At 42.3% G+C, this 13,675-nt stretch overlaps 1 protein-coding gene across 1 annotated transcript in view; it reads right to left on the bottom strand.

Annotated features, from left to right (window-relative positions):
- loxhd1a (lipoxygenase homology PLAT domains 1a) overlaps positions 1–12,464 on the bottom strand; it is a 29,273-nt gene extending 16,809 nt beyond the window's left edge. Inside the window, exons 1-14 of the mRNA XM_069160510.1 lie at positions 11,548–12,464; positions 8,732–8,846; positions 6,998–7,078; positions 5,293–5,477; positions 4,407–4,505; positions 3,986–4,134; positions 3,777–3,900; positions 2,831–3,081; positions 2,614–2,749; positions 2,292–2,452; positions 2,061–2,147; positions 1,328–1,463; positions 1,060–1,214; positions 802–962 (exon numbers count right to left, since the gene is read on the bottom strand). Coding sequence (XP_069016611.1) covers positions 802–962; positions 1,060–1,214; positions 1,328–1,463; positions 2,061–2,147; positions 2,292–2,452; positions 2,614–2,749; positions 2,831–3,081; positions 3,777–3,900; positions 3,986–4,134; positions 4,407–4,505; positions 5,293–5,477; positions 6,998–7,078; positions 8,732–8,846; positions 11,548–12,289 — 2,582 coding nt within the window. The 5' untranslated portion in view covers positions 12,290–12,464. The remainder of the gene's footprint in view (positions 1–801; positions 963–1,059; positions 1,215–1,327; positions 1,464–2,060; positions 2,148–2,291; positions 2,453–2,613; positions 2,750–2,830; positions 3,082–3,776; positions 3,901–3,985; positions 4,135–4,406; positions 4,506–5,292; positions 5,478–6,997; positions 7,079–8,731; positions 8,847–11,547) is intronic.
- Between the last annotated feature and the right edge of the window lie 1,211 nt (positions 12,465–13,675).

The following is a 13,675-nucleotide window of genomic DNA, read 5'->3' as shown; positions in this document are numbered from 1 at the left end:
TCGCTGAGAGTCAAATGAGAAGATCAATATTACTCTCATGTCTGTTTATGAAGCTACAGATAGTGTATGGTTACCTTTTCAAAATCCGTGCTGCAATGCACATGGGACACGTGACATGTTGCAACATATGATAACTTGAGGAAAATATGTGGAAAAGGTTTTTCTAATGGGAATCTGCACCGTGAAAATGTTGAGCAAAATGCATGTTTCACATGCACAATAACGTGATCACAAGAGTTTTTGCACATGTGAAATTGTTGTAGTTTTCCTGTCAGGGTTATACAAGGGCATCATTGCGCCATCTTGGGGGTTGGCGTTGCCCAGGACTGTAATTAATTAAGAAATACAAACAAGCCAGTGTTTTTTTTACCTCTCTCCAGCAGATTGGCATGTTGCAGCTGGACCATTTTCTTTTGCTGGAACAGTGCGGTGGAGAATGCTTTGGCAATGCGAGACTATGTTTTATTTCAGACTTCATACAGGTATGAGAGTGGTATCAAATTTACAACCACAATTTTGTGCAAGTAAATAGTCTGGCACACAGCTCCCTGCAAAACCGCAACTCGACATTGTTGATACAATATGAAGGTAGAGAGCTTTAGAGGTACTGGGACACTTGTTATTTCGCCATGCTTCCAGGTTTTATGCTAAATTAAACTAAGTGCCAGCTGGATGTAGCTTCATATTTACCATAAAGTGGCATCAATCCTTTTTTTTTTTTATCTAACTCTTGACAAGAAAGCAGGTCAGTATAATTCCACCAATGCCCAACTATAAGTCATGAGTAAAATATTCCCTTGCCTGTCACAGGGGAACTCAGTCGCTGCAGACTCTGGCTGGCCTTCCTCCCTGACCATCACCTTATCGAGATACCAACCGCAGCCTCCACCGCGGCCATCGTGCCCTACACGAACCCGCCGCACCTGACCCAAGGACACGCACTCGATGAGGAACTCGTCGTGCTGAGGGAAGACGGAGAGACAGCATTTTTTTTTTTTTCCCAAACAATATTTATTTATTCATTTTTCTGTTCGTTTTTAAAATCAACAATGTACTCACGTTTCCCTTCTCAAATTTGTTGACGTTGTTTTTGCTCATAAACATGAGGCGCTCTCCGGTATCACCAAGGTCGCCGACAACATTGAGGAAGACGCTGGCGTCGGTGCCGCTGCCGCTGACGTTGCCGGTGCAGATGGTGACACGATACTTCATCACTGAAGAAGGAAACAGAGAAAGACGTATATTACAGAAAGCAGGCATGTTCACTCAGGTTAGGGTTCGACTTTTAATGTCTGCACTGCTAATTTGTCTTTGGTGTGTTTCTTACAGGGCAGCGGCTCTTCAATGGTTGCTCCTGTAGCTGGAAGCTCTCTGGCAATCTCATTGTCATCTTCGTTGATGTCGAGCCAGCGGCCACATTCAAACGAATATTTCTCCATCGTTAACGTCTTTAACAAAGTGATCTGCAGAGAGTCACAGCCTCACGTGTCATCACACACATCTTCATTTACATATCTGGTTCAAATATCTTCCTGTCACATAAAAAAAGACTAATAACGTGCTAAGATTTGGTCCTTAGCAGCACTACACACAAATCAGAGCTGAGGCTGATGGGAAAATCTTTAGATATTTGGACAGAAACTGAGTGACGTATAAAAAATATGCTGACGGTGCTAAATTTGAAAATAAGAAGTTAAGACGATCCATCCCACAGTTGTCAAGAGGTTTCACTTAAAACCACAAAAGCTAATGGTGCTATTAAAAAAAGGCAGGAAATCATGAAAGTTATTAGGATTCCTGCTCTGGGCACCAGGGACATCTGTACAAAATCTAACGGCAAAGCTTCCAATAGTTGTTGAGATATTTCACTGTGGATCATCATCAGTTAACTGATTCCCTGCCACTGCCATCCACAGTGAGAGAACAGGACTTTTGTCTGTGGTCTCAGGTGCAGGATTAAGCTCTAACTCGGTGTGTAACTCGTTGCTCAGAGGTGACAGCGAACAACAGAATTAACGGCTTACATCGACAAATCAGGCAGACAGAGCAATTAGTTTCACCTTTGCTAAATGCCAGCCAGCGAATGGATGTCTCTTCTCGTGCCAGATGCGCAGTTTCCGCAGTCTTCCTATGTCTGGCATTTCAATCTACAGGGATCCCAGAAATAACAACAGATACTTGAAAAAAAAAAAAAAAAAAGAGTCCTGAGGAACTCAGTGTGGATCAATGTGAGAAATTAAGAAAAGAGAAAGTTGTCGTGAATTCAGTAAAGCAGCTGATCCCAGACTTACAATGAATTTATCAAGCTGCCCCTGTTCAAAACTGTCCGAGTTGTTTTCCAGTTTGATCTCATCAGACTTGCCGCTCTCGCCATAGATCTGCAGAAACACCTGGGCGTCTGTGCCGGCCCCCTTCACATCGGATGTCCAGATCCACAGGGACCACGGGTACTCTGGAAGGGGGGATAGGGGGGAGAGGGTGGGAAGGGAGGCGGCTCTTAATCAGGAGCTAACTCTTTTTCAGACTCATAGTTAAATCAAACTTGAACTATTTTTCTATACATAGAACGTGTTTTATGGGTTACGGGTCTGTGAGTTGAATGAAGCCACCCACTTTTCTGTTTTTTCTGCCTGAGAGAGACCATCTCATACAGCTCCCTCTCAATCAGTCCATCCCCCTCGTCCTCATCCAGCCACATCCCACACGGGAACGTCTGCTCGATGCCCGTGAACGGACAGTATATCACCACCTGGAAGGGAAATACGGCTGCTTGGTGCACGAATGACACTTCGAGATATCACTCTGCGACCGAATAAGGACCACCCGGTACCTTTTCACAGTACCACCCGGCACCGACGGCGCCGTTGTCGTGCCCGATGGTGACCCGGCTGAGCGGGCTGATCAGCTCGCAAACCTCCACGTTGAAAATGTCGATGAGGCCGCGCTCAAAAGCCCCGCCCTCAAGGAAAACTTTGCCGCTATTTTTCATGCCCTTGGTGCCGTGCATGACCATGTGGATCTTCGAGTTGGTCCCCGCACCTCTCACATCTCCAGTCATCACTTGTACATTGTATACGATTCCTGAGTAGACGTCAAAAACAATGGTGCCAAATTTATAACTGAACTAAAAAAAAAAAATTTAAAAAAAGGATATCATCATGACATGCATTTATTTTTTAAATCTGCAAACTTTTTTTTTAGTCCACAGGGATGACAATGACATGAACATTGGCATACCACCATTTTTCAAGTAGCTTATTGAGATAGCCTGTCATCTTAATGGCCACCTGGCAACTGAGAGTAAAATATTTACTCTCTTTAATCTTCAGTCTGTGCCAACCGACTCCTGAGGGAAATATCGGGCTCTTCTGACGATAAATGTTCCACTACATTCACTATTAGTTGAATCTATCTGCCATTTGGTGCTCAGCAGGAAGTCTACAGTTGGCTTTCAGAGCTCTTTTGCTTAAAGAAACTGCTTTCAGTGGCCAAAAACACTGTTAGATAACAATGAGAGGGAACCAAAATAATCAGACAGCAAAACAATGAGCTGAAACGTACTATAAATCTCCATAAATATGATGGAAGCTGCTGATTTGGGTGACTGTTCTGTTCTTGGTCTTTAACACGTCGAGGAAATGAGCAAACTAGCCTTTTCAGTGCCATTTAATTACCTCAATGATAAACACTTCCCAGAAACACATACTATAGGTTATATTTACAATTTCAGTGAAACTTTTTAAATACACTGAATTAATGGCTTGTTTTGTTCTCACCCATCGGCTGCATGGATCCAACCAACACATCTCTCTGTATTTTCCCATCATCTTCATCCATGGCAAACCAGCGATTAACTGGGAATTCATATACTTCCTTATTCCCCATGTCATCTATTATCACCTGTAGAGAAACATTATGCACTCTCATGAGAGTGTTTATGTATGCGTGCACATTTGTAAAGATCGTGTATTCATGTGCTGGCGACCTTATCTAGAAACCATCCAGCTGACGAGCCTCTGTTGTTGTGGCCGATGGTGATTTTCCTCAGCTTCGCCAGGTTGGGAGCCTCGATCGTAAACTTGTCCTCAGAGCCGCGTTCAAAGTTGTTTTTGTCACTGTCCAATCTTCTCTCTCCTTTCGTAACAAACAAACGATGTTGGAATTACAATCACGCATTGAACTCGTATAGAGGACATGACTACAGTCAATATCAGAAAATATGGCTGAATGTTAACAGCTGTAAACAGTGGGTTATTTCATTAACAAACACTTTGAGTCATTTATCAAGCAAAAAAGCTAAACATTTACGGCTTCCAGCATCATAAATGTGAGAGTGTATCACTTCACTCTGTGTATATCATTGTACATTTAATATCCTTTGAAACTGTGACTCGTAACCATCCTACCTGTGTCCCCATTCTCTCCAAAGACATTTAGAAAGACATCAGCATCGGTTCCACTTCCCTTCATGTCAGCAGTGAACACACTCACTATATATTTATTCGCTGCAAAACATCAGGCATAAAACATGAAATCAAGAATACAGGGATGCAGATAAATCCACACTAGAAACAACCAAGGTGGGAAGTGCTGATTATTCCTGTTAGATTTGACTTGTCTATTGTCATTTGACAGGTTCCTTGCAGATCCAGACTGAAATGGCCTCCAGGTTAAATATTCATAACCGTGTGTGTGTGCTGTGTTGTGTTCGTTGGAGCCATATTGCTCTGGGCACTCCCTCCGCAGCACAGAGCCCTTCACTCTTTACCTGAGCCTCGGCCTCACGGCGCCCTGCTTGATTGACTGCAGGCACCTGGGATGTTAGATCACATTGCAACAGAGGACACATGGGCTGGTTTACCGGAGGATTACACTCTGATGGAATTCAGTTACAACCTGAAACAGTAGGAAGATCTGGAGGCTATCAAGCACCATCTTGCCAAACTGGCCAGACACGTGGGGCTAACACTCAGGTGAACAAAATAAAAGGTTTTTTTTTTGGTTCATTTGTGGTGGCTCTATGTCAAAATATAATTTTATATTTGGATTCACTCCGTCAGTCATCTCAGAATTGCAAAATTCTTATTATTTTTTAAAAAGTTCCCCGAGAACTATAACAGCTCTGTCTGATTGGCAGTCAGAGCCTCGACAACTTTTATTAGAGTCTACAGTTGTAAATCCCAGTGGTTTCTCTGAAATCTGGAGGTATTTGGAACTTTAATCAAGTTTTTATTTAGTTTGAACCGCTGTGAGCCTTTGTGTCTGCAGTGTGTTTGTCCCAGAGTGACCTACATTTGGGGACGTCCATGGGGGTCATGCTGCCCAGCAGGTCCCTGACAAACAGGTTGTCCCCCTCCTCCCGACTCAGCCAGTTGTTGCAGGCGAAATAAAAGCGCAGATGGGGCCGGTTCATGTCGGTCACCACCACCCGGTCCAAGAACCAGCTGGCGTTCATCCCTGTGTTGTCGTGCTCGATTCTGGGGAAATCAACAGAGCCTGACATGATTCCACCCTGCAGGTAATCTAAGATGAGCTTGTCACATCAGATACAACAATACCTTTTTTGGCATGTTTTTAATCTTTTCAAGACTACTGTCTCCAAACACTGCAGTTTACAGAGATGTCATGGAGACTGAATTCAATGAAGTATCACAACAAACTTAATAATGCATTTGGTTTATGAATAAATGGCTTGGTGAATGCAGACAGATCAATTGCTACAAGACTTCACACTTCAGGTCATGAAATCTGCACTCGCCAGTCATAAATGATCAGCTTCTGTTCTGAACTTGGGAGGTGAAATGTCTCAGCATGCCGCGTCTGATTTTATAATACCTACTTTTACTAAACTGTTGAATAGCATTTGGGTAAATCTATGGATTCACACTCCTCTAGCAGTTTCTACAACAATGGATGCATTATAGACGCATTCTTCAAAGTGCTGGTATGACAAAATAATCCCCACTCATGATCTGGTCGAAGTCCCACCTTTTAATCATATCCAAGTTTTGTTTTGTTTTTTTATAGCAGATGGAGTCTGATCATTTATAACTAGAGATGGATCTAACTTTTAGGATTTCTTCATTTTGAAAGTACATTGATCTTGACCTTGAAAAGAAACTTGAAAAGACCTCGAGAAAAGGCCTTGTCTGCTCTGTTCTTGTCATTTCCACGGTCAAGAATAGTCAAGAACAGCTGTTTGCATGTTAATAGACCTGTCTCCGTGACAGCTGAGAAAACTATGTCCCAGAATGACTCTGTGAAAAGGGACTGAGATTCCTTTGTCAAAAACTGTCCAGCAGGCTGAGGGGGAAAAACATCAGAACCTGTTGCATTTCCACATTAATGCAATTTCTTGCATTTCCACAGTTCTCTCAGAGGTTTCTTCCTGTTAAGAAGTAGTATTTTCCTCCCCACGGAGTTATTTCTTCCTGTTAGAGGAGTTTTTTCCTTCCAGCCGCTTAAGTGGGAATTGTTGAGTTCCTCTGTTTAATGTTGTTAAGTTCTGTTGTGAGGACTTTACAGTATTAAGTGCCCTGAAATAACCTTGTTGTTTCGTGTTTTGGCGCTATACAAATAATACTGAACTGAATTGAATTAAATTCATTGAATTAAATTCCCAGCAATCTCTAACTATGCCTCATTTCACTCCTCATGTCTGGTAGCTGTGACTTAACTCATCCTCCTCTCGTGTAAGACTTTAACTCCCAACAACAGATGGAGCTTAACCTTCTGTCACTGGATGAAATCCTTTGATGGCCAGCAGCACAGCTGGGGGGAAAAAAGTGAGAAATGTCCCTGTCGGATGCTCTCAGTAAGCTGCTGTGATCCTGTGTGAAGAATAGCATAAACTGTGATGAACTGTAACTGTGCTTTTTAGGTGTTTTATCCAGTGATGAACGCAGGACGGAGGCATTATAGCAAAGTGTAAATACATTTTTATGGAAGATCAGTCAGCAGTGGGGGTTTCTGATAGATTAAATTTGCTATACGGTACCTCAGCTTCTTCAGAGGCCCCACGTTGTGCGTTTTAATACGGAACACATCCGTCTTATTCTTCTCAAATGCTGTCCGGCTTCTGTAAATTGAGGAAAAACGAGGAGAAAATATTCAGAATTTGTGATAGATGCAGAGAGTGTGTTTGGCTATTTAATCAGGAGGGATTACGGGTGAAGAAATTGAGCCCGGGCAGACAAAGAAATTGAATTCTGGAACAGCAAATGGCATCTCCTGACTGATAAGGATTAGGGTATGATGATGGTCTCATGGCAGTGGCATAATCTGAAACCTTCCTGCGGCTCGGCCAGTTCACGGCTCTCTCCCTCCCCCTCTGCCTCCTCCTGGTGTACTTCTACCCCTCACAGAGACGAGCTGGCTCTGTGAGCACACCAGACCCCCGTGTGCCAAAGACCGTGAATAAGACACCCTCTATTCCATTAATAGAGAATACCTGCCTTTGTGTCTGACCCACATCTCCATCTGCTTTTGCAACCCACAGACAATGCCAGCGCTCACATAATTAAGGTGCATAAGGCAATAAACTGCCAAGACTGAAACGCTGTCCAACACACATGAATACGTGCCGTCATTCTTCGTGTTAAATTACCTGCAAGACAATGATTGGGGGGAGACATTGATTATGCGAAAAAGCAAACCCACCGCAAACTTTGGAATTCATGCAATTTGAATGTGTTATAATTACACTGAATTTCCAAAGAGTTGCATTTTTAATCTGCCTCGATTGTTCAAATGTGGCAAATATACCTGGAGACATAGCAACCCTCCCTTAGCTGTATCATGTTGTACAGTTTTAATCGATCAGGACACAATACAGGAAGGACCTAACGCATATTGGAGTAAGGTGAAACTCCTTACGGTGAAGTATGTTTATGATATGACAAAAGAGACTCATCAACATCTATGTACGGTATTTCATCGGCTGAGCAACACGACAGTCGCACAGCGTGGAGATACTGAATACTTGGCATGTTGATGCTGTCTGAGGTGGATGAATGAGACCACCACAAGGTGTGGGTGACATGGTCCACCGTGGCAGACAAAAAGTTGGTATATCCTATACGCTGCACAGGTAACCCTAGCTGTCAATCAACGTGTGCAGCGATGAAGGGAGCCTGCTGCTGATAAGATCCCCCCGAGAGTTATTTGATCATCCACAGAAATGACATCGTGGTCTTCTTTCATTTGTCACTAAATGGAAACGAAGACCGGCCATGTCACATAGTTCCTCCTTACTCCAGATATTCTGAGTCCGACAATTTATTACAACTGTATAGAAGAGAGATTCCTGCATCACAACTAGACCTCTGTTATAGAGATGCTGTGTTTTTCTGACATCGAAGAAGTTTCAGGTTTAAATATTTTTAACAGGTCAAGGAGATTCCTGGTGTGCAAATTGATTTTGTCTTGATTCATGGGCTCTACAGACGTCAGGTTAGCAGGAATTGTTTCTCATACAGCGTTACATCCACAATACAAACCAACACGAGGACAGAATCATAACCATCCTTTTGCAGTTTGATTAGAAAATACCTCTTTTCTGTGCTGAAGGGTCAGAGAAAAATAGAAAAGATTAAAAGTTAACAATTGAATGATAATTGAAGTGCAAACAGATCAGAGCACAGTGAGTCATTGAGGGCTGATCTGGTTTCTTATAGACAACATATTTATCCCACTAATGCAATAACTTCAATATGAACCCTTTTGAACTCACTTGCTTGCCAGGTGAACCTTGGGCGTGACACCAAAGTCTCCAAAAAGGGTAACAAACACATTTGCATCTGTCCCGGCTCCCTTTACATCACCGGTGACAGTGACTACCTCATACACTGAAAGAGAGAGGAGATGGAGATTAGACAGGGACGGAGAGATGAAAACGTGTCTGGTGTTGCAATGAACCACAATTCTATGATGTCATATTTTAAGAATAGCTTGAACAAAAGGGCAAACACAAAGTCACACTTTCAGATATTGTCCAATAATCTATAAACATTAGGGAGCATTACGTTTCCTTCCATGCATGGTTGCCAGGGAATTCAATGCGGCGACTCTGCAGCGAATCCATGTCTGGCATTATACAGCAGCGGAACTTCTCTCACATTTCACAAATGTGTCTCTTGGTCTGATTAAGCCACTGAACGGATGAGCAGGTAAACAGGACAGAAACTCAGCTGTCCGTTAAGTCTGCCTCCGTTTGTGTCATTTCGGGTGTTTGCATGGAGAAGAGACGTAAAGTCGATGGATTATCATAAAAATATTCATAGTGCCCAGACTAGAGGATGAATGCCAATACCTTTTGTGATTGCTTGACTTTACCTCCAGCACTACCGTGAGTTTAACATTTGTGGTTTGTGGATTACCGTAAACTACGGTTCAGTCATTTGTTCTCCTCAGTGTGATATCTAACAACTCTTATAGTCAGTTTGGTGCGTTAATAAATACGGACAAAACATGACAGTCCTGCCTTTACAGAAAAAGCACAAGAATGTCACATGTGCAAAAACACGTGATTGTGAAACGTGGTTTTGAAACATTTTCATGGTGTAATGTGTGAAGCCCATGTAGATTGCCATGTGAAAACTTTTCCACATGTTTCCTCCATGTTACCACATGTTGGACCACGTGATCACGTGTGGAAAACATGGGATACTCCAGATTTTTCTGTAAGTGTATCCATATGATCTGTACTTTGTGTTTTAGATCATTTATCTTTACCTGAACAAAGAATGGGTATTTTTTTGGAGAGCATGTCTCATTGTCACACCAGGGAAACAGCCTTTGTTTGAGTTAAAGCAACAACATTAAATCTTCAGAAGGAGATTAGTCAGTGACTCATTAGCTGGGCCTATCCAGTGGTAACTCTATAGCTCTTTTACTTTACTGTCCCTAAATGTAAACCTCTCTCTCTTAAGATTATGTAACAGTGGATATTATGTGACCTTGAACTTGTGTCAGAACCTAATCAGAAAGAAACAAATGGAGTCCAATTTTTACAGAGGCAGACTGTTTTTAGGGCTGCAGGCTTGGGTCCCTGTAGGTTATCTGTTGTTCTGGGTGATTGTTAAAGACATCATGATGGACTGAGGGAGCCAATATCTTAAAATAATTGCAGATTAACCTCAAAATTCATAAAGGATTGTATACATGAACAGGGAAGAGACTTCAAAGACCAATACAGAAGAAGGCCAGAGATGGATAACGAACAGATAACCTAAAAACATCCAGGAGGAGAAGAGGAGACGAAGAGACCTGATAAAGAGCAACTTGACCAAAGACGGTCCAACAGGGACATGGATACCTAATTAAGAGTGAGCCAAGCTTTTAAAACCTGATAAAAGAGAAAGAGAGACACCTGATAAAAATCAGATAGACAGTGGCCTGGTAAAACTGAGCCTCGATAAACTCCTTGCAGTGTCAAGAGACCTCAGTGAGTCAATGAGGTAACAAAGATATACACAGATGTTTATTACTGCTACTGATGCTAAACAATAATACTTACAGCTCCTTTTCATAATCTGTATTATAAAATCAAGAGATAAAAGTTACCTACTTTTAAATTAGTTAATGGTAGATATTATATGGCTGTGAAAATACTGGAAAGTACACAGAAAGGTCACATATCCAGCATGAGGGAGGAGGGAATAGATAAACAGCTTTCTTATCCAGGTTACTATGGAAAGCACCGGACCCTCAGCAGGGACTGTTTGGGGGGTAAATTTATTCCACTGCCAGTACAGGTTCAGCTTGACACGACTCCATCAGGCAAAACTTGTGGACAGAACCTTGTGCCTGGTACGTTTTTTTTTAGTGTGTCCTCTGTCAAGGCTCTAAATGAGGTGAGCTAAGTTGAGGTGAAAACATTGTAGACCACCAAGTGGTCAGAGAGAATGTTTACTAGCCGAGCTACTACTGCGGCCCAAAATATTTTTTAATCAAAGCAAGTATTCGAGTAGAGTAGAACCAGCGCCGGCAGTGGAAAACGGGCTTTCATTTTTTATCTTTTTTTTTCTGGGACTTAATTTAGACACCGATCCTAATGGATGCAATGACTGGAAAATTACAGCTTAGTTAAGAGAGTATTTAAGATCTGACATTAACATGTCAAGAAAGGTCATATATTCTTATCCCGCCAAAAAACAAACCACAAAACAATCTCGCCTGGTCTGTTCCTCATTGTTCGAGAGCCTCTGATCTGCTTTATGAAAGCTCCTTCTGCTCCAAGCCCTGCCTCTGGCCCCGACGCTGCTCCCAGCCCTCGGGACTGGGACGGCACCCAGCACCCGTCTGCCCCTGAGCCTCTGTTTGGCTCCATTCATGTGGAACATAACTGAGCTTCCACCCAGAACAATCACAGAGGGATTCCCCGGGGCACTCCTGCTCTGAGCTAACTGGAGAAAACCTGCAGTCGAGGTTTGACCAGTTGGTACACTTCTGATATACTTTATATGCATATGTCAGGTGGCTGAGATTTACTTACTTCAAAAGCAGCATATGAGGCCTCTCTGTTCGTACTTCAATGCAGGTCCTTACCTTTCTTTTTGTGGTACTCGTCTTCATATCCATCAGAGGAGTCCGTGTGGTAGCTCAGCAGCTCGTTCTGGTAGATCGCAGCATAGTCCACCTGTTTATTTTTTGATTTTTTACCCTTTTTCTTTTTATCCTCATCGCTGTCGGCAGATCCCTTCTTTGCCTTCTTCTTTTTCTTTTTCTTTGAGTCCTCCTCCTCCTCCTCGTCCTCCTCTTCAATTAAAGGCTCCTCATCGTCGTCATCGTGGGACTTCTTCTTCTTCTTGCCATCTTTGGACTTTTTATCCTTGGACCCCATCTCCTCCTCTCCCTCTGGATTCTCTGCGGAGGATTTCTTTTTCTTTTTCTTCTTTTCCTCCTTGACTCCTTCGGTCACTTCCTCTTTGAGCTTCTCTGATTTCTCCTTTTTGGTTTTGGTCGTTGGGTCATTATTGTTCTGCTCACCCTCCCCATCTTTGTTTTCAATCACAGCACCAGCTTCAGCAGCGTCATCGTCTGGTTTCTTTTTCTTCTTTTTCTCTTTTACCTTGTCACCCTCTTTTTTAGTCCCCTCTCTCTCCGAGGCCTCCTGACTCTCAGAGCTCTCTGCGCTCTTGTGTTTCTTCCGACTCCTATCTCTTTTGGTGTTGTCCCCATGGGTCAGACTGTTGCTACTCTTCTTTAACTTTGGCTCAGTTTTCTCCACTTCGTCATCAACCTCTTCGGTTTCCTCTGAAGCTGTGGATTTTTTCTGTTTCGATGCCATCTTTTATTCATCCACTTCCCTGGCCTTTAGTTTCGTAAGTGCTGCCTTGAGTTTCTAATAGTGTAAGATAACTCATTTGACCCTTGGCTGCAGAGAGGTTCAGGGATCGTGGGGTTTCAGAGGAGCTTGGGTGTGTGTAGCTGCAGATTCTCGGACTCGGGACACACAGAGGGAGGGATGGCTGCCTGGACGTCTCCTCCCTGGCCGGTATATGGCCAAACAATCCACACACACTACTCATGAAAAATTACTGTCACCTCAGCACTCACGTGACCCATGGGAGAAAGCCCTGTGAAAAAGGAGCCTTGCACAGAGAACTTATCCTCTCTGCCACGGCACTCTTCATTATTCATGGTGTCAGGATCGCTTTACGGGCCGGGGGCGTCTCGCTTTTACCTGCAGTCACACGCACACAGATAGACAGACACACAGACAGACAGACAAACACACACACGTATATATTACTACTTCTCTTTGTTTATTTTAGCACAGAGGGTAGCAATCACACATCCTGAGGAAAAGAAACTCATGACTGACAACAAAGTCTCTAAAGATTTATGGAAACACAGGGAACAACTCGCCAAGACCTGTCAAAAAAAAAAAAAAAAAGTACCTAGACTCACAAGCATTGTGTAATGTTTTCTTTCTGTAATCTATAAAACCTGCAAAACCACAATTTGTTCTTTTCACAGGTTTAAAACAAAACACATCATGTGTGTTTTGGGGATGCTGATAGGTGGAGTTTTTACAAACTCATAAATGACCAGCATTAATCAGTACTTAATTTAGTAGGTATCATAATTTATATCTTAGATTAAGTTAAATATAAGAATATTCAATATGTGAAATATTTCACATCTTTATTTAGAAAGACTAAGTTTTATAATAGAATAAATTCCCCTCTGCACATTTTCCTTGCCGTATACTGTCACACTAGTGTACACATCTGCACCTGACTAAGAGCCAAATCATCCCATTAGCCTTATTGCTGCCATCTGACACCTGATAATGTCAGCATCAAGGCGAAGGGCAGAGTTTGGTCATATTGATCTTTCAACATCAGATTACCCGACAGTCAAACCTCATTTGACTCCTTGCACTGGGAATCGTCCCCCAACATTAAGAACAGAACGCTATTTAGTGTCAGTATCATTTGTATAATAATTTAATCTATTTTATATACATTATATTGTATGTAAGGTATAATCCATTTTCTTGTGTTTCCATTGTGGTCCTGTCTTAATGCTTGGTTGACCCACCAATATATTTTTTTTCTTTCTTTCTTTCTTTCTTTCTTTCTTTCTTTCTTTCTTTCTTTCTTTCTTTCTTTCTTTCTCTCTTTCTTTCTTTCTTTCTTTTTTTTTTTTTACAGTAAACTGTAACAGT

The sequence above is a fragment of the Embiotoca jacksoni genome, unplaced genomic scaffold (genome assembly GCF_022577435.1).
Source record: "Embiotoca jacksoni isolate LCO1_2020_lvr unplaced genomic scaffold, fEmbJac1.0.p SCAF_10, whole genome shotgun sequence".
Classification (NCBI taxonomy): Eukaryota; Metazoa; Chordata; class Actinopteri; family Embiotocidae; genus Embiotoca; species Embiotoca jacksoni.
Note: the sequence above shows the minus strand (reverse complement) of the source record. Positions and strands in the feature narration are given on the sequence as shown.